The sequence below is a fragment of the Phoca vitulina genome, unplaced genomic scaffold (assembly GCF_004348235.1).
Source record: "Phoca vitulina isolate PV1807 unplaced genomic scaffold, GSC_HSeal_1.0 scaffold71, whole genome shotgun sequence".
Taxonomy (NCBI): domain Eukaryota; kingdom Metazoa; phylum Chordata; class Mammalia; order Carnivora; family Phocidae; genus Phoca; species Phoca vitulina.
Genome location: NW_022589774.1, coordinates 5,673,265 through 5,697,154, shown reverse-complemented (window position 1 = coordinate 5,697,154; position 23,890 = coordinate 5,673,265). Strand labels below are relative to the sequence as shown.

General features: G+C 46.3%; 1 protein-coding gene across 3 annotated transcripts in view; it reads left to right on the top strand.

Moving 5' to 3' along the window:
- Positions 1-22,578, top strand: part of PTPN14 (protein tyrosine phosphatase non-receptor type 14) — a 179,094-nt gene extending 156,516 nt beyond the window's left edge. For all 3 annotated transcript variants that reach the window (XM_032393040.1, XM_032393041.1, XM_032393042.1), the window contains 6 exons: positions 749-892; positions 2,249-2,467; positions 5,485-5,613; positions 7,579-7,813; positions 11,379-11,542; positions 16,475-22,578. In XM_032393040.1, coding sequence (XP_032248931.1) covers positions 749-892; positions 2,249-2,467; positions 5,485-5,613; positions 7,579-7,813; positions 11,379-11,542; positions 16,475-16,603 — 1,020 coding nt within the window. In that variant the 3' untranslated portion in view covers positions 16,604-22,578. The remainder of the gene's footprint in view (positions 1-748; positions 893-2,248; positions 2,468-5,484; positions 5,614-7,578; positions 7,814-11,378; positions 11,543-16,474) is intronic.
- The last annotated feature ends 1,312 nt before the right edge of the window (positions 22,579-23,890 follow it).

The following is a 23,890-nucleotide window of genomic DNA, read 5'->3' as shown; positions in this document are numbered from 1 at the left end:
TCCCATTCAGTCCCACCCTGGTCATTGGGAGCCATGGTGCCCATTCCTTGGGGCCTTTTGGACACAGCAGGAGGGGTGATGCCTCATGGATCATGTTAGATGACCACAGACTTTGGTCTTGGCAAGTCTGCTAACCCACATCAGCCCTCGTACCGGGGATGTTATCCCAGGGACCAAAGCTTCAATATAGGATTGACATCCTCCATCTCAGCCCCTCAGAATGGAAACTTGGGAAGGTTGTTCTTTATGGCTTATGAATCTAGATTTCTTAACAATGCAGCCAACAATGTTTATAGATTTTTTTATCACTTAATCTGTATAAAAGGTCCATCACTGTGACTGGATTGGCTTGTTCATGACGCTTTTTCTCTTTCCCTTGTCCTGTCTTCCTTCAGCCCTTACCTTCTGGAAGTGTCTTGCTAGTACACAGTTTTTCTTTTTTTTTTCTTTTTTTCCTTTTTGAGTGAGCCCCACGACAGGGGGGTATTTGCATGGAGTCTTTGCTCTTACTTGTTTGTTTGTTAGTTCATTCATTCATCCATTTTTAGATAAAAGCTCAGGAGTCCCGGAGGAACTGGCTTCCACAGCACAGTGGGAATAATGGGAAGGCTGTGTTTGAATTTGCCCCACTAATGGTAGATTGTCTGCATTCCTTGGCTGGGGAGTTACAGATTTGGGGAGATTAAAACACATTCCAGCATTCTACCCGTATAATAAACAATGAGAACATGCCTTTTCTTGCCACAAGAATCTAGAGAAGCAGAAGATGGCAAGTCTGGAGGCGCAGAAGCGGCCGCTCATGTTGGCAGCATTGAATGGACTCTCGGTTGCCCGGGTCTCAGGGCGGGAAGAGAGTCGAGCTGATGCCACCCGAGTTCCCATGGACGAGAGGGTAAGCGCTGGGCTTGTCAAATGTGTGATTCATGCTCTGTGGTCTTGGGATTCCAGAGCTCTCTCCTTGCCCAAACATGCCAGCACTAAGGTTTGTTTGATGAATTAATTCTCCAATTTGAGATTAGCAAGACCCGGTGTGTTGCATTGTATTAAATTGATTCTTTCCAGCATCTCAAGTTTGTCGAGTCGGCATCGTGATGCCTGCATAACGGGACCAGCCCCTAACAGGCTGCGTGGCCTTGGTCCAGTCATTCCATTTCTTTGGGCCTGTTTCTGTTTTTGCAAAATGAAGATAAGCCATTGCTGTAGGTCTCAAACCTCTATGAATTTTGTGAACCCTTTCTTAGGGAGTGATTATCTTACCCAGACACTTAAAGGATTCTTTTAATAGACCATCCCCTTGTTTGGCTGTAAAGGTGGCTGATTTATCATTGTTAGGATAATGCATTGTGAGAACTTTGGTTTTGAAAAGCAGGAGGAAGATCCATGGTAGTGTTTTAGAGGTGAAGAAAGGTGTTCCTTTAGTTCCTGAAATTCCTGTCTGGTTAAGAAACACGTGTAAAAAAAAATTTTTTTTTTAAGACATTTATTTATTTGACAGAGAGAGACAGCGAGAGAGGGAACACAACCATGGGGAGGGGCAGGGGGAGAAGCAGGCTTCCCGCTAAGCAGGGAGCCCGATGCGGGGCTCGATCCCAGGACCCTGGGATCATGACCTGAGCCGAAGGCAGACGCTTAACGACTGAGCCACCCAGGCACCCCGAAACGTGTAAATTTAATAGAGTGCTAGTACCATTCCTGTTTTAGATTTCTGCCAGTATATATGAAGTATTAGAAAGGTTTTAAAGGCAGAAGGGACTTTAGAGGAATCCCCATTTAATCCAGTGAATACCATGTTTGTATAATTAGTTTGGCCATGGGAAAAATAAAAGACAGAATCTCATCCTCAGAACTAGGGAACTATGGACCAGTACCATCTTAAATTTAGCTCAAAAAAAAAAAAAAACCCCGCTCTGGAAGTGGAGAAAAGGATGATGTTTGGATAATTGAGATGAACATTCTTCTTATCACTAGGACTTTAAACAGAGGTGTTAATAACGAAAATAGTGATGCTGAATTTCAGTTCTTGCCTGGCCTTACTGACCAGTTCTGTTTAAAGCATGAGTGAGAAGGAAACTGGTTATTAGGCCAGAGAAACTAGCAATATGGTGAATAAGGAGACCAAAATAATCAAGCATTCATTGTATGTCCTGAAACTGCTTATTAACACGATCACTGCAGATATTTAAAGGAATCTGACTTGGAGTTTTTGGATAAGGTAATCCAGAGAGCTGAAGGTTAATTTCTGTTGCAGTTCAGAACCCTGAAGAAAAAGCTAGAAGAGGGAATGGTGTTCACAGAATACGAGCAGATTCCAAAGAAGAAGGCGAACGGCATTTTCAGCACGGCTGCTCTGCCCGAAAACGCCGAGCGAAGCCGCATCCGCGAAGTGGTCCCCTATGAGGAGAACAGAGTGGAGCTGATCCCGACCAAAGAGAATAACACAGGTTACATTAATGCCTCCCACATCAAGGTGAGAAGGGGAGTGTGTTGGGGAGGCTTGAGGAAGATCGCTGGGTTAGGGGCAAAAATGCAGGGAGAAAAAAAAATCGTAAGGCTCCGGCTGAGCATCTTGGCTTGTCCCCAGCCCCCGAGGGAGTGGTTTGAACTCCTGTGCGTCTCAGTCAGCTGGAAGGGCATGTCTGTCTCTGCAGAGAGAAGGAAGCCTCGCAGCCTCAGGGAAAACCTCAGGTCAGCTATTTCTGCAGCCTGCTCACCACAGAGGGTTTCACTTTTTCCTGAGTTATAACTCTCCCTGATGCTCACAGGGAAAAGCTGAGGGTTGTCCTTTTCAGTTTGTAATTAGCACATGATGGAGACTTTGGAAGTTGCAGGCATTGTATTTCTCCTGTCAATGAAGTTTTTAGGATGTTCAGGAGCAACAGAAACTTACCAGTTCTCCCTGGTACTTCTACCGGTTATGTGCTGTCCTGCTAAGGTCCCAAATTTGCATGTTTTTTAGAAGAGTGGATTCATTTAAACACAAGCCAGAAAGGTGTGGTTGATAGTGACTCTTGCAAGATTGACTGCATTATTCAGTGCATGAATATCGTTAAATTTTTTGTTGGTATTTCAGATACTTCAAATCTTCACATCTCAGTATTTCATCAACTTTAAAATTAGCGTAGCTCGACCCCAGCTAGAATTTAGAGTTCTGGATACATGTATATATGGTTAAATGCTTTCTAAATGGCTTACCTTCCTCAGTCTTCCTAGTAACAGAACATAGTTGCTTAGAATGTCACTGTAAATGCACTGACCTCCAAAGTGGGAGAATTTATTCATATACTAATATTACAGGAGGATGGTTTTAAATAATACACAGTTCACGTTAATAGTCCTTTATGATCATAACCTTATAAATCTGTTTCTGGCCTTGTTGGAGTTATTTCCTTTCTTCATTGGACTTTCCAACTGTAGCTGAATTTTTGGTAGCTTCCTTTGAGCTTCTAAAATACAGCCAGATGTCTGGTGCCTGTATCCATCATAATAGTTGCAGGACAGAATAGGAAAAGAATACTGTGGTTGGATGGAGGGGTTTTGTACACAGAGCATAGATAACTACATGTATATTTTTAAGTACCAGAAAGTACTGTCAAAAAATGTAAAGGAGTAACAATTGTGGATCATATTGGGTACTTTAGTTTAATTTTTGAGAGTGAAAACTAAAACTACAAAAAATGAACCTCAGGAAACTCTCACGTAAACTGACACTAGTCAGTTTCCTGGGCTTAATTTATATTATGAAATAATAACCAAAATAACAAACCAAACAAAGATAAAAATCACACAGCTGCTCCTTGATAGAATGTCTTTGGAATCTGACATACTATACTGTGCTATCTTCTTCTTTGGGCCAAATATCCTTCACCATTTTCCATCTGCTCTTGCCCATTGGGTATTGTTAACAGAAGCATCCCCTTTCTCTCTATTCTCCGAGGCTTACATTTCATCTTGTGGATCTGAGTTAGACATGGGTGCATTTAATAGACCCATAGAGCTTGCAAGAACTTGTCCTTGTGTTTTTGGAATAGAGTTGTATATCTTGCCAATGTTTTCTCCCTGGGTTCCAAGCAGCTATTAACACAGAGCAGAGATTGATTTGCTCCAGAGGTAGAATCATCACATCTGTGAAATCTACCTCAGTAGCATTGGTTGTTGTGTTTTTAATGCAGTTTTTAATGCCCTCCTGTCAATACTTGGAATTTGCTGAAAGGCCCCAGGCAGCCGCATACTCTGGAAGTATTTATGGTTCCTATATGTTGGGTGCCAGAGAGGCTAATGTCTAAAATCACAATTCCACAGATAAACGAAACTCCTGGCCAGCCAGCCAATATATGAATGTTATCTCCCACCAGTACTTGGAAAATGGATTTTGCTTGCCAGCTTTTGACCTAAACATGTCTTGTGTAATGAGACAATAACTGACATTGTTTTTGTTGGAATCCAGTTAGTATATAGTTTCATAAAATAAATGAGGGAAAAAAGTTTCAAACAATGATCACTTCATGCTCCAAGAACTATCCAGAGATTTGCACTGGTGGACGTCTAAGGAGGCCTGACTTTGCACAGGAATGGACAGGAACACAGAAAAAATGCACCCCCCCCAAAGGGCACAGTTCCACCCTGACGGCATGACCTTCAACACTTTGGGCACAACTTCCTCATGACTCTCTGTCACTGATACTTAATAGCTGCAGAATTAGCCTCCCAAGATCACCCTGAGCTGCACAGGGTAATGCTTTCATTATCCAAAATCATCTCATGACTCTGAAGTTTGTTTGGATATTGTGGTACTGCACAAGGGAGAAGTTAACAATCAAATACCATGTATTGTTGATTTAAATGCATTTGTGACACCTCCACTCTATATGGCACCACGGAGTAGCGGGAATGATGGAGGCTTACGACACAGTTCATAGCAGGTCATCGGTACAAAGACATCGGTTCCAAAGGGATGTTATCCCATGGAACACTTTTTTTTTTTTTTAATTGTTTAAAAGGATGCCGGAGAGTACTGTGCCTCAAACTGTGGATCCCAGTATAATAGTGGGGTGTGAAATCACTTTAGTAATCAGGACCAGTTTGGAATTGTATGTGTGTGTTTTAAATAGACTAGATAGAGAAGAGGGAAGAATAGAAACGATCAAAGTACATTGCACATAGTAAGCACAAGTATTGTTTCTGTAACAAATTCTGTTGGGTTATACACAGCCTTAGGGTCATGTAATGTGTGTATGTTTTTAACACTCACTGGTTTGTATATCATTGAAATTACAGACAAAAATTAGGTGTATTTTAATAGGCTTGAGTGGCAAAAAGTATTTTCGTGTGAGAATGTGTCACCAGGCTTTTTGATAATGGCACTAACCCATTTGGCCAAAAAAATATTATCCGGGGTTTTCAGGTAGAGACAGATGGACCCACAGTCAGCAGGTAATGCTGTCCTGGATTTGGGGTTCATTTACCCTTGCTTTCCTTGGTTTCCAGGTGGTGGTTGGTGGGGCAGAATGGCACTACATAGCTACTCAGGGGCCCCTGCCACACACATGTCACGACTTCTGGCAGATGGTGTGGGAGCAGGGAGCGAACGTGATCGCCATGGTCACTGCGGAAGAGGTAAGGGCACCGGGGGTCCAGCTGTCTGTTCCCGGGGGCGGGGGGGGGGGGCAGAGATCGGCTTTGCATCTGGTGACCTCGCTGCCTCATCCTGCTTCCTACAGCACCATTTCTCTGCAAATCCTTTTTCTCTCTGGCACCCATTTCTTTTCTCTTCTCCTACATAGACTTGTTTTATTTCCCAAAGATAATTTATTGTCGTATCCCATTTTCATCCAGCTCTTTAGCGCTTTTCCTTAGACTGCCATAAACTAAAATCAATCAAACAAATAAGAACCAAACTTCAGTTCAGCCAGCTCACTTTCGTGTGCCAAACAAAGCAATCATCTTTCCCCTGGAATTTGAGGGAGAACTTTGGGGCTGCTGTGGGAAAATCGGCACATGTTCCCCACCTCGGGCGTAGCCAGCCCCACACGCCTTCATGCTTATCAGCTGAAAAGAGACCAGAAACTGTTGTTCCTATAGAGGTCTCTCTATTCTTTGGGGAGAGGGGGGGAAAAAAATCTTTTTCTGTCTTTGCCAAGTCAAACATAGTTTTTCTGTTGTAACTAGAGAACTCTGCGTGGTGTTATAAAAACTGGCGCACAGCACTGGTCAACCTAGTGGTTTGCTCGGAGCTTGCCGCCTTTAAGGGAAGGAGTTTTGTGTTTCTTCTCTTGTCACATTCTCAATTTTTTTTTATTTTAACCCCTTCCTCCTCTTCCTTTCATGAAATTTTAACTTCTGTTTTGAAGTCTTTTAAGGGCCCAGCTTCATCTGTCTTTCACCAGTATCTATGCTAAGGCACACCCCCTTCCTACAAAGTTTTAACGGGTGGGGAGCAGTGGACACGTTTCCTTCACTGACCGTTCTGAGCAGTTGCTTTCCAGAACCGCCCCTTAAGAAGATGGTGGTGAAAGGCACTTCAAGCCCTTTAAAGCCAGTGGTGCTTCTCTCAGCTGACCCGTATGACCTTCCCATGAAGAGTAAATTCTCCATAAAATCTCTAGAATTGTTTTATCGTCTTATCAAATCTCATTCCTGGAAGGGATTCATTCAACTCAATGTAGTGTGTCATCTGTGCTGATCTCCCGGGCATGGTGGCCGACAAGATAGGCGTGATCCCTGTCCCCAGGGAGCTTCTGTCCTGGTGGGAGGGACCATACAAAGTGAACAAATAAAGGAAGCTCATTAGGAGTCACGGCCACCCACGAAGGAAGTGGAAGGGAGGATGGGATAGAGAGTGGTGGGGGTGCTGCTTTCAATCAGATGTACAGCCATGGGCCCTCCGAGGAGGTTGCAGTTGAGCTGAAAGGGTGACCAGAAGGCCAGCCTGACAGACACGAAGGCTGGTGATGTGTGTGGCCGCCAGAGGCTTAGAGTCTCTTGGAATTTGTCATCCACTTGGACACTCAGGAGTGATAGAAATTGAAGCTCAACCTACTTTCACAGGATTGGTCAGTAAAAGAGGCAGGTGTCTTTCAGACTTAAGACTGTTCAAGCAGGTGAGTCACGGCAGGAGCGTTTGTGTCCCCCGGGGGGGTGTGGCCCTGTAAGTGGGGGGGGCCATCCGAGCTCCTCCCACGGCTCTGCCCACTGCTCAGCCCTCCTCTGCCTCCTCCCACTTCCCGCTCTGGGGTTCCTTCCAAGCCACTGTCCGATCCACCCCCCACTCCAGTGACATAACTGTGCAAACCTTACAGATAGACCCCATTTTGTTCCTGCTTCTGGCCCCTCTCCACTAGCTCTTCTGCAACTGCAGCTCGGTTGTCAGTCTTCTGAGTATTTCCTTGCTGTAACTACCCTTGTGAAGCTTATTAGCTCTTAGCGGCAATGCATGGGATCTCCCCTCTGATGGAGACTGCACAGTGCCCTGAATTCGTGACCTAGAAGCTACTCGCATTTCCTCTGTCCTCAGATTTTAAGATGAAGAGGATAAGAGCTTCCCCTGACTTATTTCCAGTTTTGCTTTTGTGTGTGATTCAGGAAGGCGGAAGAACCAAGAGCCACCGATACTGGCCCAAACTGGGTTCCAAGCACAGCTCGGCCACCTACGGCAAGTTCAAGGTCACCACAAAGTTCCGAACAGATTCCGGTTGCTATGCAACCACAGGCTTGAAAGTCAAGCACCTTTTGTCTGGGCAGGAAAGGACGGTGTGGCATTTGCAGTATACGGACTGGCCAGATCACGGCTGCCCAGAGGACGTCCAGGGATTTTTATGTAAGTTTTTTGTTTGCAGGCAGAATTTTACCAGCTGCCTCCATGGTCTGATCAGTTGGAAGTGACATGGAAAGAGAAGATGTTTTCTCATAAGTGGCAAAAATATTATGTCATTGAAGTATATGTCCCTCCATATGGTATGAACAGAGAAGAATACATGTCATTTATCATAGTCTCCTTACCTTTTACCCAAATAAGCTGAAACTGTGGTAAACTAGTTCATTCTATCTTGATGTAGGCTTTTGGGTATTCAATAAATGGCTACTCTGACAGATGTTACATGTCTGAGCCTTGGAAACATTATGTTAAGTAGAAGAAACCAGACACAAGAGGACAAACATTGTATGATTCCATTTTAATGAAGTACCCAGAATTGAAAACTTCACAGAGGTAGAAAGGATGTAGTAGAGGTTACCAGGAACCAGGGGAAAGGGGGAGTAGAGAATAGAAAGTTATTGTTTGATGGGTACAAAGTTTCTGTTTGGGGCAATGGAAAAATTCTAGAAATGGATCCCGGTGATAGTTACACAACCCTATAAAAAACACTTATTTTTTATTTTTCATGGGGGTTTGTGTCTCATAAGCCCTGCATTTCCCTTCCGTATAGCAGAAATCTCAATGAGTACTTTCTGGTTACCTCTGATTAAGATACGGGGAATTATTGAAATCAGCTTGTTTTTGAAACCATCATTTTTGAATTCATCAATGTATTTCTGAGAGAGTATGGTTTCCTTAGAAGCTCATTGACCTAGAATATATGCAATACTCTGTTTGAAAAGCCAGAAGTTGAGTGTGTGCCCACTGCATTGCAGGCTGTGGACCAGGCTCTCAGAACGCAGGGAAGAGACCGTCTCTGTTTTGAAGGCACTCCCGGGCTCATGAGAAAGGCAGGCCAGTGAGGACAGTCCGGGGGCTGAGATCTGACACTGCCGCCATCTGCTTTTTGGAAATGGCTACAGTGCTCCCCCTTCCTTTCCCACAGTCTGGCCTAATTGTCCTGCAATTGTGGGGACACCCCACTCCTGCCCCTCCCAGTGAGGCCTCGGCTCTTGGCAGATTTCTTACCGAGGTGTTGACGACTGTCCAGCTGAGAGCAGACAACAGTGGGAACATCACCTGGAGGTTGGATCACGCCAAACCCTTGATTTTAGTTTGATATTTACTTAGAATTGGGGTATGCGCAGAGGAGAAGGGAGAGAGAGAGAGAATACGTTTCCAAGAACCTACCAGTACCATTTCAGCAAGTTCCAGCGGGAAGCTTCTGACGTATATGTGTTCACTGACGCGAGGACTTCATTTCCCACTGGGGCAATGATGATGGGACTTGAGGGGCGGTCACTGACAGAGACCAGGAGAGGGATGGGAATCAGAGGACCTAGAGCACGGTCTAGAGAGGGCTAGTGCCTCACCCGAGGTCAGTTACCTGTAGCTCCAAATATTCCTAAGGAGGGCGGGGACCTTTGTAGAACTTTCTTTCCTCTAACAGTGCTCTTTTTAATTTTTTTTTTTTTCTGGTAATCTTTTGCTAATTGATTTACTAGAATTATCTCCAAGATGCAGAAAATGGAAACAATAAAAGTAGATCAGTTTGATGATTGGCGAACAGCTCTGATAGAAGATTGAGTCTATAAGGTGATAAAAATTATAGTCCGATCTTCTCAATCAGAACCAATTTAAGGAAGGCCCATCTAAATTACTGAAAAACAGAGACTATTTTTTAAAAGATTTATTTATTTTTTATTTTAGAGGGAGAGAGAGTGGGGTGGGGGCGGATGGGTAGGGAGGGGCAGAGGAAGAGTGGGAGAGAGAATCTCAAGCAGACTCCCTGCTGAGCGCGGAGCCCCACACGGGGCTCAGTCTCACGACCCTGAGATCATGACCTGAGCCAAAAACCAAGAGTCAGATGCGTAACGGACTGAGCCACCCAGGCGCTGCCATAGAGAGTATTTTTAAACAATGTAAATTTAAGTGTGCTGGGGGGTGGGGGTCTTCGAAATGTTGGCTCCTCCAGGTTTTTAGGAATTTAAAAAGATTTTTGCCTGTGTTTAAATTAGATTCCCTGCAGGCAGGGGACTTAGGGCACATTGTCTTCCAGCCTGGAGAAGTCTTCACTGAGTTACAGCTTAAGGAACTTTATTAACGTGACTGCTAGAGAGAGCATCCATTTTAATCCAGTTTTTCTGTGTTTTATGAAATTCCACGTGGTGGTAGCATCTGCTTTATGGCAATACTCCTTTTACTTCTCTTCTTAAATTTAGCACAAGAAAAGGCTCTCTTTTGTGTGTGAACGTTGCCTTTTTTGTCAGACAGAGCGTGCACGGTCACCAAATTTCTCTCCTCTTTTACAGAAAAATTGTGAGGAGAATTCCATGCATGGTATTCAGCTCATGTTGGTCCCGGATAGTAACTACTCTGTCTGGTCATCTCAGATTGCCTTCCCTCTGTTTGGTTTTGTTCTAGCTCATTTTACATTACTGGTGGTGATGACGATGGTGGTAATAGTTTATTTTGGTAAACTACTTCAGATGACTTTTTAATTGCATTAATGTTATAAAGGCAAATAGGAGTTCGTGTTAACTGTATGTAAACAGATGCTTCTAAGTTACTAGACAGGTTTGAACTCACTTTTTTTTCTCTCCAACAATTTGAGCGCTTCCCCAGTCTTGTTTGCAATGCTGCATCGGGATGAGATTTTCTGAGTATTAAGAATCTTTAAATCCGTTTCTCCCCTGAGCTAGCTACTATAAAATCTCTATTACTAATTGACTTTTTCCGGTTCTTGGACTGTTTGAGGATTACATTTTATAGACTTTTCCTTTTTCTCATGCCCATGAACAAGAAAAATCATTAAGGCTTGTACTGCTGTAATTTTTCACTCATGCCCAATTGGAATAGTGAGCAGACCCCTGCGCAGCCCTGCCGAGCCAGGCAGATGTCAGGAGGGACGTGGGAGGTGACAGGACCCCTCCAGTCCACACACACATTGCCTCCAGAAAGGGGAGGGCTCAACTTGAGCTGCTGACATGACCCCATGGAATCTAAGCTGAAAAGCAGGAACCACCCCCCCAAGCCTATTTTAAAACCTAAAAACGAAGTCAAGCCTCAGTTGACATTCACTCATTCAGTGAGGGGAAGGAGGAAGGGGCAGATGGATGCTCTTCCCACCAGAAATTGGCTCTGACAGGCGGGCATTTCAAGGGGACCTAGCTGGTGTTCTGATCCCAGTCTGTTAATAGTAGGAATTGCTGTAAGTAATGTCGAGAATCATCTGCTTGGGGGACTTTGGGATTTGCAGAGGGAAAACAGAATTTAATTTTTAAAAAAGAACTATTTAATTTAAAGAACAAATTCTCCCATGGACTAATTGACTCCCAGCTGGTCCTTTCTGGATCCAGGACCGTACCGCGGGTACCAGCCAAATAATTAGGGTCTTGTAAGAACTGTAAATTATTGTCACTTAAAAAACAAAACAAAACAAGATTCACCCTCCGTTTCCCACCCCCCACCTTCTCGTACGCAAAGCCACGTAAGACTTTGGTGACGGGATTTGCGTTTTGTCTTGCAGCCTACTTGGAGGAGATCCAGTCGGTCCGGCGCCACACCAACAGCATGCTGGAAGGCCCCCGGAGCCTACACCCCCCGATCGTTGTCCACTGCAGCGCGGGTGTGGGGCGGACCGGCGTGGTCATTCTTTCTGAGCTGATGATCTACTGCCTGGAGCATAATGAAGTGAGTCATTCGCCACTTTCCTGAATACTCCACCTTGGGGACAAATCTACACCGCAGCCAGACCTTCCCCGGGGCCCTTTTCATTTCCAGGGCTTCATTTCCTGTCTTCTGACAAGAGTTTTCCAGATCCATGATTCCTAGTTGGCCTCTGACATTTACAGCCTTTCTTATCGTCCGCCTTTCTCTGCTCCATGTAGACACGCAGATAACACACGTGAGAAAGCGATGAAAGTGTGAGATAGGAAACACTGAGAAAGTCCGCTCTGCATCGCGTCTGCTTCCAGGAGGCTGGTGTTGTGTAGCCGGTCTGGTTTTATCGTGGATCGTCTTCCACGGTGGGTTATCTGGTCACAGGTCGTCTAGATGCGACTTGCGTTTCTGGGACGTGTTTTGGCTGAAATCCTATGTGAAAATGTGTATATGGGATCAGTGTCTTTCATTCTTCAGAGGGAGGTTTAATTTAAAGAGGGTCGTTTGCTCTCGTCTAGGCGGGCAGTGGGGTAGCACAGCAGGGTCGAGCCTCTGAGCGCACAGACATGGCCTGCCCGTGCCGGGGCTGGACACCTCGCTCTTCTCCCCACAGAGGGGACTGCGGCTGTGGCGCGTCCCCCTGCTGCTCGAGGCCAGGGAGTCGTATGGAGGGGCTTTGGATTTCATGGAGATGAGATCAAATCAAATCCGAGGCTAAAGAACCATTCTTCTGCCTTCTATTCACATGGGTCTTTGGGGGTTTTAAATGGCTGTCGCTTATTTTGTTGATGTAGTTGGGGTCTTCAGAACAGCCGTGTAGAGGAGCCGGGCACATGTCAGTCGTCCTGTTTTAGAGAAAAGGAAACTGAGGCCCAGAAACAATTTAGTGACTTGTCCAGTGCCACGTGGCTCTCAAGCAGTGGTGCTAAGGTGAGAAGTGCAGTCTTCTACCTCCTGGCCCCGAGTTCTTTCCTGCCTTCACTCTGCCCGCAGATGCCAAGTGCCATTCGTCCTTGTCCCGTTCCCAAATTATACAGGGGTGCCTGGGTGGCTCAGTCGGTTAGGCGTCTGCCTTCAGCTCAGGTCATGATCCCAGGGTCCTGGGATCGAGCCCCACATCGGGCTCCATGCTCCGCAGGAAGCCTGCTTCTCCCTCTCTCACTCCCACTGCTTGTGTTCCCTCTCTCACTGTGTCTGTCTCTGTCAAATAAATAAATAAAAATCTTTATAAATAAATAAATAAATAAATAAATAAATAAATAAAAACAGACAGACATTCTGTTGATGAGCAAAATGCCCATCGCAGAATCAGCTGAGACTACCTAACATGAATTTTGTCATCTTCTGTGAGTTTTTATCCTTTTGTCTCACATCATGAGATTTCTTGTTTGTTTGCTCCCCTGTCACTTCTAGAAGTCTCTAGGAGGGTCTAGTAGACTGAACAGCTTGCCATTGAGTCCCAAATCAACTCAGTGCTGGGGAGATGGAGAGAGATGAAGTGGAATCAGGGTATATATGGCCTGAGTATATCCAAGCTCCACTGGAGACCCCAGTGGCCTCCAGAGGAGGAGGAAGGGCCTCATCGTCATCCCCTCCCCACTTGGCCGTCTTACCACCCCCTTGTGTCACTGTCTTCCCCACAGTCCCCTTCTGTCTGTCTTGTCTGACATGAAAGATGGTTCTGTTCTGAGCTCTTTGGAGACCCATCAGAAGCTGAGCCTCAGTAATGTGATGACATGAAGGCTCATTGACCACCAGATGTTATTGGCCCAGTAGAACATAAACAGCACATGTCCAAGCCAGTGTGGTGCTGAGTGAGGGATTCGGCCATTAGGGCCTCGCATGGACTTGGTGAGGGCTCAGGGTGATTAAATTCTCTACAGTGTGTCCAAACATAGTGGATTTCCTCAATGCCCAGTTGCATGCCAGAACATTCTTTGCTGGAACATGGTCAGTCCAAAAAGGACTTCTGTTCCCATTGATATTCAAAGATAGCAAGATGACTCATATTGTTCACTTCCCTTCCCCTAGCACAAATATAGCCAGCCTTATCTGTCCCATTTCCCATCACTGCTATTGGTAGATGGTTAGGGGAAAAAAAAGTTCTCTACTTTGTTCTGCTTCAGGCCTGGCTAGTAAGAGTGAAACCCTTATTTCAAGAGAAGAGTGGAACATGTTTACCTTTTTTGTTTGTTTTTTAAGCGAAGATTTTGGCAAATAAATATGAAATTGTATGTCCTGTTTTTCTCTTCTCTCAACTTCCCTGCCTTCTTTCCATGGCTTCTGGATTTAGCATACTTTATATTGTAGTCTGTAATCCATACAGTTTTAGTTTTGTCAGTGAAATGCATTTTCTTTTTCCTGAACTAAAGATGCTTGCAGTGAGCTCAGGTAGCTGTGAGGTGGGGAGGGGGGGAGCTCTCCCAGGCTGCTCTGCCAAGCCTCTTGGTGGCCCACCACTTTGGGTCCCGGAAGGTTAGCTTGACATTTTAATGCCTATACCTTTTTTCTAGAAAGCATTAGTTTTATGGTTTGCGATACTCTCCCTTGCCCCCCTGGATTGAGCGCTCTGTCCTAGATTAGTTCCTAATAAAAGGTTAGGTTCTCACTAGCCAAATAATGAGATGTCTTATCTTGCTGCTTTTCTGAGTAAGTTATCCCTTCTTCATGGAATAGAGAGGAGAAAATGCCTTCTAGACAACACTGAGCCAACACCAACCGCTGCATGATTCCTTGGGGTTAGGGACAGTGGACGGCAGAGACTCTGGGAATGAATCTTCAAGGCAACTAGGACTCTCATTGATGACCAGGGGAACTTTCTCTGTCGTGTTTCTAACCTGCCCCTTATCAGATAACATACCCTCTTGAGGGCTGTGTCTTCCAGGCTATTGAGATGGTAATGATCACGATGGTGGGTGGAGCTGGAGGTGCGGGAGCTGGCAGACATAGCCGGGGTGGGTGTCCTGGTGGTGCAGGGGATGATGGTGAGGGAGGTGGCAGAGGGGAATGGGGTGATGACAGTGACAATGACAACATTACAGGAACAACCACCAACCTATACGAGTGTTTACCATGTGCCAACACCAATCTAGGAGCCTTACAACTCAAGTAGCCTTCACAGTAACCCTCTGAGAGAGGTCCCAGTGATGCCCGTGGGTGACAGATTCCGAGCCACAGGGTGATGAAGGGACGTGTCCGTCCCACAGCCAGGAAGTGTGAAGGCCGGGGTTTGGCAGATGAAGCCTGACCCGAGCTCGTGTGACCCAGCCTCGCCGTCAAAACCTTGGCTGGAACAGGGGAGCAGCAGCTTTAACCTGTCCTTGTATCTTCAGCGCCCAACTCAGCAATGCCCATCAGGCGGTGGGTTCTTATATAAGTTCACTGTTCGGTGCCTCTGGGTTGGACATCATGGTGTCCGTCACTCTGGAGGATCGTCTAGGCAAAACCCACTAGTTCGAAGCTTATGCTGTGGGCTGTATATTTGGACTAACAGTTTGAGGATTCACATGCCTTTTTCTCTTTCCTTATTCCTGGGGACTTGCCTCTGTCGCCTTTAAGTCCGTGCTGCGCATTATTTAACTGTTTTTGGAGAAGAGCAACTAAGAAGGCTGGCATGTGCTGTGTCATGGCTACACAAAGTTTGGAAGTAGCTGAAATGACTTGTAAAAGTAAAGTAAGAAAAGACCTACAGCTGAGTTTGTACTGTTCGGCCTCCAGTGGTTGCTCCGTCCTCCATAACTTCACGGGGGTGGTGTTGCCGGGGGGCGGGGGGGAGGGATGGGAGGGGCTCCCGGAGTAGGGGCAGTATGCCGAGGCCACGCTGGCTTTGCGGACTCTGTGATACTTCTGCCCTGGCTGGGCCAGGAGGATGGAAATGACTCGACGGAGCCTCTGGTCTGCTCGGACACCGATGAGCCGCCATATGAATTCCCTTCCATTGAAGCTGGTTCTGTATTCTCAAAGAATTGACACACAGGCGATCTCATTTAATAGTCCAGATATTTTTAGTGAAAGGTTTTTCACTCTAAATACGACTATTGTGATGAGCACCGGGTGATGTATGGAAATGTTGAGTCTCTATATTGTACACCTGAACTATACTGTATGTTAACTAACTGGAATTAAATACGAACTTAACAAAAAAAAAAAAAAGGGCAAAGAAAAGCTGAGAAGCAGCCTAGTTATCCCGGAGAAGACCCCAAACACTGAATTGATAGTATTTCTGAAAATGGGTGTGAGGGGTAGAGATAAAAACAGAAGGACCCACTGAATAAAAAATCAACCAACCAACCAACCAACCAATGTGACTGTGTTCAGAGATTGTACTTTGATGTTTTCAAGGTTTACCCATCAATTATCTCATTTGATAATGACCACGATTCCGTGAGGTGGCAGGATAGGTATGATTGTTCTCAGTTCATTACTATTAATAACAACGGGTAGTCTTTATTAAGAACTCAGCATGTGCCAGACACTGTGCTAAATGCCTTAGCTGCATTCCGTTGTTGGGTCCCATGAGGTGGGCACTACTGGTCACCTGCCCTTCTTGCTGAGGAAGTGTTGCTAACCTGGGCAAGGCCACGCTGTCGTTGGAGGAAAGCATCACTATTCTTACTTTACAAATGAAGAAACTAAGACCCGGAGATGTCTTAAATCCTCCCACGGAGTCCTGGTGGAGTTGAGAGCACCAGTCTGGTATAGGTAACTGCAGCCTCTGGGTTTTCTCGAACGGACGGGTATGTATTTAAAGTATCACAGCAGTGTCAGTGGCACATGACAACCAGATTCTCCAAGTGCTGGTAGCAGGTCTTTGATTGGGAAACCCTAGAGGGGCCAAGCTCTTGGCTTTCTCTTGTACCTCCAAATGGGCAGTGAGCAAAAGCTTCGCAGATGAGGGAATGAGGAAGGACCCAGGGGCAGCTTCTCATCTCAGGATCTTGTGCTTTGTCTCTTTTCTTGCAGAAGGTGGAAGTGCCCATGATGCTGCGGCTCCTCAGGGAGCAAAGGATGTTCATGATCCAGACCATCGCTCAGTACAAGTTTGTCTACCAAGTCCTCATCCAGTTCCTCCAAAACTCCAGACTCATTTAACCCCCCACCCCAGCTACTGGAAGAGGGACCCAGCTCCATCTTGCCGATGGGGAGGCACCTCCAGACAACATCTGCTCCCCCAGCAGGGTGCAGATGGCCAGAGCGGGCAGGTCATGGGCTCCCTGAAGACAGGAGCCAAGATTATTCACAAACATCATATATTATTTTATATGAGATAATTTATTTTTTTTTTCCCTTTTGGATAACTTCTGTGAATCATTGTAATTCAGTTTTCACAATAATATAGTACTTTTCATTTGAACCATATTTTGACTGATCTGCATTGTAAATATGTCAGTAGGGAAGATTGCCTGGTGGATCGTTTGGGGAACAGAGGCATAAAGGGAACACATCTCTAGTGAAGTTGCAGCCAGATTAGTAACCGACCCTGAAATGCATCAGCCTGATCGCTCACGTCCAAATCTAAGATGGCAAGAAAATGAATTCATTCTAAAATAAAAAGATAAGGGCCAAGGCCCTTCCCTGAAGGAAAACAACAAAACCAAACCCACTATTCTCTTCTATTTGGGGGCTCCCGAGCCTTGATGGCCTCCCTTCTTCCTTTCTGCCCTCACCCTCAGCAGCTCGAGGTAAAGACAGGAGCAGCTAGAGGAAATGCTGCCGATCACCCAGGCTGAGCGAGGAGCTCCGTATTGTACTTTTCTCAGCACTCCTTCCTTTGGGCTCTGGAGCCTGTGCTCCCTGCCGGGCACTGCACCCTCCACATTTGCTATTTCTCCCTGTTTGCTCAGCGGGCCCCCGTCTGGTGGTCTTTGGGGCTCCAGGCCAGGCCATCTGTGCAGCTAGGCCTCCTGCCTGATTGAGAGAGGATAATGGACCCGAGTGGGAAGACAAAGAAGCCGGGCAGGCCCTTGATACTGTTTCTTATTTAAATAGGATGTGTGTGCTGGGCGGGGGCCTGAAGGTCGAGGTGCTGGGTACATTCTGTCTTTCCATCAGTCACCAGGTCACTGGCAAGGCTGTAAAGGGAACAGCTGGGAAAGCTGATTGATGGGGGCTGTTTGGCACTCAGGTGGCGGGGCCCTGGCCAGGAAGCGTACGAGTGTGAGCCCCCCTCCCCGCTGTGCGGCTCTCAGCACAGAACTAAGCCCACTCAGGACCCTGTCATCCACATTTTGGCCACTGGATGCAAGGTGTGGGGATTTGTCTCACACGAAGCCCTTCACTGCTTTCCTGTTCTCCGTGCACCGCCCCCCCCCCCCCCCTTCTGGGCACTTCGCAGCTCGCTTCTGTGTGTCTCTTCCTGAACCTACGCTGGTCATTGTCCTCAGCTTCTTCAGGTCAGTAGGCAGTAAATCATATTCCACACGTTTTCCCTCTGGCTGAATTTTAGGGACTTTGCCTCTCTCTTGTCTAGTTCTTCTTGAATGCAACTTTTAAACTGTGGTTTTGTTCTTAGAATTGACATTTGTGGGTGTGCCCTTATGTAAGCCTTCCTCCACTGCTGCCCTTTTTGTTTTGTTTTGTTTTTGCTGAGCTGAAAACGTTAAGGAAGAATGGCATCAGGTCAGCCAGAAAGAGCAAGCCTGTGTGACATCCGGTTACCACACGGCCACAGAGGGGTGTGGAAGCGGATTCCCAGTGAACTACTTTGGAATGGGAATCCACTCAGTTTCACATCTGGCCAGGGGTTGTGGTGGTGGTTCTCTCATTTAGACTCAGAGTATCTGGTGATGAAGGGCCTCCTCTCTTCTACTCTGAAGTCTGAAGAAACAGTCAAGGAGGGTAACTTCAGTTAAGCTCTTGAGATCGTGGAATTTGGGTGTGTGTTGTGGAAAAGAAAACCATGAGTACGACCTATACTTTCAAGGGCACAGAGCTCATCACCATCACCAGGAGATGCCCAGAACTTAGATCATCGACAGGCAAAGAGGTATCGGTTTCCTTTCCTTAGACATTTTTCCACCCTTGGGATAGTCTGCTGTTCGGGATGTTTTCACAGTTGGTCTGCGGTTACTGGCTTATCTGATGAACAACATCAGTATTTCCCTTTCATCTCTTAGGCCCCAACGTGGCCACTGGGAAAATCGAGTCTCACATGGGCAGCATGTAGAGCCGCTCTTTGAGCTCATCACACGTGCGCTTCGTTTCAGCCCGTCCGCTGTTGTCGCTTTGTGCTACGGGAATGGTGGTTCGCGTGCACAATGCAGGGAAAAAGTAGCTTTGCTGTCCAATTGCCTAGCCAAAGTTGCTATCGAAACCCAAAGGAAACCACTTAAAAGTTACTCCACATATTTCATTTTTACAAACAAATGTTTTCGGTTCTGTTGCGCATTCTGCGTTCCTTTCCCCCGTCTCCAGCGAATGCCAGCACGTGCCTGCGAAGTTAGCAGCAGGCGTCGAACGTCCTTCTAGTGGCATCTGTGTAATAATCACCCAGAGATGCTTTATATCTGGGAAGCAAGCCAAGGAATAAACCTTGAAGCAAAGTGTATTAAATTGGTTGTCTAGTTAGAGCTTTTGGAATGAGTTCCTGATGATGTATCAAGTCTGAAGCTGGAACTGTCGGGGTCTATTTTTTTGTTTGGATTTGAAGAGAGAAAATTAAAAATGGGGGGGGAGATACCATCTCGCAGCAAAGACATTCAACACTTTGGGGCCTCTGGTTTGGAAGTTCTCCAGTTGACATGTTTTGTTTCTTTGATCTGCACTCATTCGGGCACAGGGACCCAGCGTTTGTCCTTGTTTACCGTGGTCCCTGGATGGCGGGGGCTGAGTCTGATGTCTTCATCCTTGAGCTGAGCTGAGCCTGCTCACGAAGCTGAGCCATGGCTTGCTGAGATTATTGGCTCCCTTGGGCTCTAAGGAGACACCACCTTTGGTAGCATTTTCGTTTACACACACCTCTTTCCGTGGATAGGAGGTAAAGGAGAATTTGGCGGCATTAGAGAGGGATGCCAAATGTTGATTTCTTTACAGGAGAGGAAAGAGGAATGAGCTTCTCCTCTCAGTGAGTGGAGAACAGTAAGATGGGGAAGGGGGAAAACATCTCCACATGGGCTATTTTGAGCACTATGCTTCCACGGAGCTTAAATGGAGAGAATTTTACTTTTACAAACTTTGTGGTCCTAGATTTAGGTTAAGAAGAGGAACTATGATTTATCTATGATTTATTTCTTTTTTCTATGATTTTTTCTATGATGTATCTCTCACTGCTTGTGTGAGACTCACATGGCCGTCTTCGGCCCCTTCTTCCACCAGCCTGGTCAGAAGGGCTCTGTGGGCCCTGTCGAAAGGGTTCCTGTGGGACCTGACCACTGGTTTTCCTAATACTCATTCATCCTTTATCCTGTCTACTCTTAGCTTTTGAGGTTCAGTTTTAAACTCCAGGGGGTTCAGGAGGTGAGCATTTTTATCCAGCTGCCTACTTCCCTCATCTTTTCAGCTTAATTACAGGTTGACCATAGGAAATTGACAATAGCTGGACCGTTGTTACAATGACAGAAAATTCACATGAATGAACCTAATCTATACAATAGTTTTCTTCCCCCTGATATAGTAGGGGCCCCCACACACCATATGTCATTTCTCCACACAAGTGCTAACAAACATGAAAGCATGTGAAATGAGCAGGTTGGCCTTGCCGTAATGAGCTTTGCACTCCGTGCGTGGGTCACCTCCTGGGGCTGGGAAGTCGCTCTGTGCAGAGATGTTAGTACACCTAGATGTTAGTATGTTCTCATAGGCAGGGTCGGCCGTCAGGCACATCACTATGGGGTTTTCAGCTGCCATCTTTTTTTTTGGTGTACAATCTGTGTTAGCTGACCTTAGCCCAGTGCTTATGGCACATGGTGTGTGGGCCTGAAGGTGTCCTCAGCCAGAAGGCAGATGCGCTTTCGAATCTCATGCCTCCACTTCCAGTGATGTGTTTCATGGTGAAAACAGGTACAGCTATTGACTTTCTTTCTGGGGAGATATGACCATCACTTTGAGGTGGGGGGAGTTGTAGGGGTAGTTAGTCTAAGATACATGCCAGGGAGCTGAGACACAAGGGATGGGATTGGGTCAGACCCACATTACTGTTAATCTCTTCCTCCATTTTGGCAATAACTGCTGGGGTCCTAGAGGAGGGAATTCCCAGAAGTACCAAGTAATCACTATTGGAATCGTTAGGCGGCCCTGTGTGGGCAATTCTGCTTCCTCACATTTTACCAAAGACTCTTCTGCTGCTCTGTTTCATTTTATTCCTTTGTATTTTATCAGCTGCCCATCAGGCTCGTATTTAGTGATTTCTTTTTGGGAACAAAGTAACCACTCATCCAGTACTGCTTCCAGATGGAGAAATTTGGGTTTTCCATAGACACTGCACAAATTTTCCAGTGGCCTACAGCATTGTGGATGACAAATTAGTTGGCCCTATAGGATGGAAATAATCTTAGTTGGCCCTATAGGGTGGAAATCTCTAAGATGTTAAATTATGTTTGAAACTTCCCTTGGATCCCGTGCAAGAAAACCAACTGGCTCTTGTCTTTGCCTCGGCTCCTGAGACATCTGGGGGCAAAAGACCTTAGTGATGCGTTCTTTGAAAGTGACAGCAACATGCCTGGGAGAGATTGAGGGTATAGCCAATCAAATCTTCCCATCCAAATGTGTTGCCCCAGAAGTCACTGTAATTCATGGATCCCATAAAACTCAGCAGCCAGCTTGTCTAATATGCAACCTTTATTCTGTCTGTGCTCACATTTTGCGTTTGGGTTATAAACTCAGGTGGGTGAGCATTTGTATTCTGCTGACTACCTTTCTTATCTCTCAGCTTAATACAGCTGCATTTTCTGCAAGGTCAAACTAAAAATGTTCCCTGTTAAAATGTCCGTGAGCCTGGCATATTGAGTATCTGGCATCCATCGATTGCTTAAGACCGGATAGTTTATTGTTTGGTGCAGTGAAGTGGGAGGATGTGCATCAGTTCCTACTGTGCAGAGCTTCGGTCAGCCCTTCTCTTTTAAAAATAAATTCAAGGACATTTTGTTACAAGGCAGGAGGGCGAGAGCTGATGTGCAGCCTGGCCATGACGAGCATCTGCGTAGAAAGTCCCTTTTTCTTCTGCGGTGCTTGGGGCCATCAGGATCATTCTTTCCCAGAGATGCCATAAGCTTGCCCAGGGAAGTTATAAATGGGAAGAGGAAGAGGGAGGGCATTTTAGAGCAGCCCTAGAGTTGCCATCAAAAACATGTATTGATTCACAAATAATTTTCTGAGCTCTGGAACGTCTCGTGCTTTCTGCTTCCCTCTCCGTAAGGCCAGAGGGATGGAAGGGACGGGGCGGCAGCCCGAGGAAAGCCCGGGCTGCAGGGTTGGGGTCTGTCTCACCCCGGCTCGCGGTTTTCAACGGGCCTCAGCGCTGTGGTAGAGCTGGCTGGAGGTCAGGGATTCGGGGGTGCGCCTGGGCGTGCCGCCGCCCCTCGCCTGCTGGCAGCTTCGCCTTTCCGGGCGGCCTTAGTAGCCGGGGGTCCTGCTCACCCCCCTGGCCCCCGGCGTCTGCAGCCACAGCTCCTGCGCATCGCCCTTCCCTCCTGCTGCCCCGGGCCAGTTGCCGATGGCGTTCCCGTTGATGGCACACCGTGGTTATAATCGGGGTGCAGAAACAGGGAGGACGTCGGTACAGCGACCGACCGCAGTCGTTCCTTGTCTCACTGTGGGGCATGGGCAGGACTGTTTTGTGACATCACCCTCTTCATCCCAAGAGCACCTCGCTTGCTCAGGGCTCTGCTGACCTCTCCTGGTTTTGCATTTGCTTTATGGCTCCGCTCTTCGTCTTTCCTTTCCCTACCCTTTTGGCACAACCCCTACAAAATAGTTCAGTCTTGTCCTGGAGAATCACTCTCTTAAGCCGCTCTAAATTACATAATTAGGAAATCTAATTTTAATTTTTAAAAGCTTATAGAGTTTGAAGGAACAAGATCTGGCAAATGGAAAGAACCAGAAAGAATGAAAAATAGTGGGGCGCCTGGGTGGCTCAGTCAGTTAAGCGTCTGCCTTCGGCTCAGGTCATGATCCCAGGGTCCAGGGATCGAGTCCCGTGTCGGGCTCCCTGCTCTGCAGGAAGCCTGCTTCTCCCTCTCCCTCTGCCCCTCACCCCACTCATGCTCTCCCTCTCAAATAAAATCTTAAAAAAGAATGGAAAATTGTCAGCAACCAAGAAGCTGCCCTTTGCCCATTTTCCCCTTGGTGGTAGACATTGTCACTCCTCGGTACTGGAGGAAATGATGGATTTGATGATCAGTCCCGTTTGAAACAATGATTGTAGCAGTAGGTACTTTCTATTTCTTTCGGTGAACTTCCATGCATTCCCAGTGGCTGCATTTGGCAGGGTGACGTGTGTGGCCAGATTCGTGTTGAGCTGCCTCCTCCTGACCCGTTCCCTCGGGCATGGCCTCCTCACCAGGCGGGGCCCAATCCCCATCCAGCGCAGCAGGGAAAGGGCGGGGTGCGCCAGGAGCTGGGACAGGTCGTATGGTGACCAGTTCCCAGTTGTCCACAGGGAGGGGCGGGATAAGCTGTTCAGCCACTGTGTACCTTATCCTGTTGTTTCTCCCCAGCCTCCTCCTTCCAGGAAACCCTGATGCCTTCTCACCTGACCACAGGTTTCCAGGAGAAAGCTGAAGAGTGGGTTGGAGTCTTTTTGCGCCTTGGGGGTGGAACCGTTTTTGCTAAAATCTCAGGAATCCTGCTTCGAGTCAGGATAGCTCTCAGAGCAGGGGTGCCTGGTGTTCTCTGTATTTCTCAGGGGCCTCCCACCTCCCTCAACTACAGTGTTAGCTAATAACTACCTTCACCAGGGAGCTGAAAGCTGTAATTCAGAGCCTTTGTTTTTTTTTTTCAGCGTGAACATTGTTAAAATGTTACTGCCGTTTCCTTTGGCTAAACTTTCTTGCCAGTTTGGAATCTTAAAAATCTATTAACCATATACCTTTTTAAAAGTAAGGTTACTCTTCATCAGAGATGATTTCCTGTGTCTGTCCTTTGTTCCTTCAATAGCTTACATGCTTGAGGATTCTTAAATGGGAAAATGGAAACAGTTTACATATGCAGATGACTATTTAAACATATAACCTTATATAAATTGTGTTACATCAAATAACAGGCCTAGTTTGTTTCACTGGACTTCTTGTGTTACTTAACTCAGTATTTTGATGCTTTCCTTGTCGGTTTTATAAAATGTTGTGAATTATGATATCATTCAAAACAATTGACATTTCATAGGTTTCCTTTTGAAGCAATGTGCAGACAAGTCCCCAGCTTAGACACCAGTTTGTTCTTAAGGTT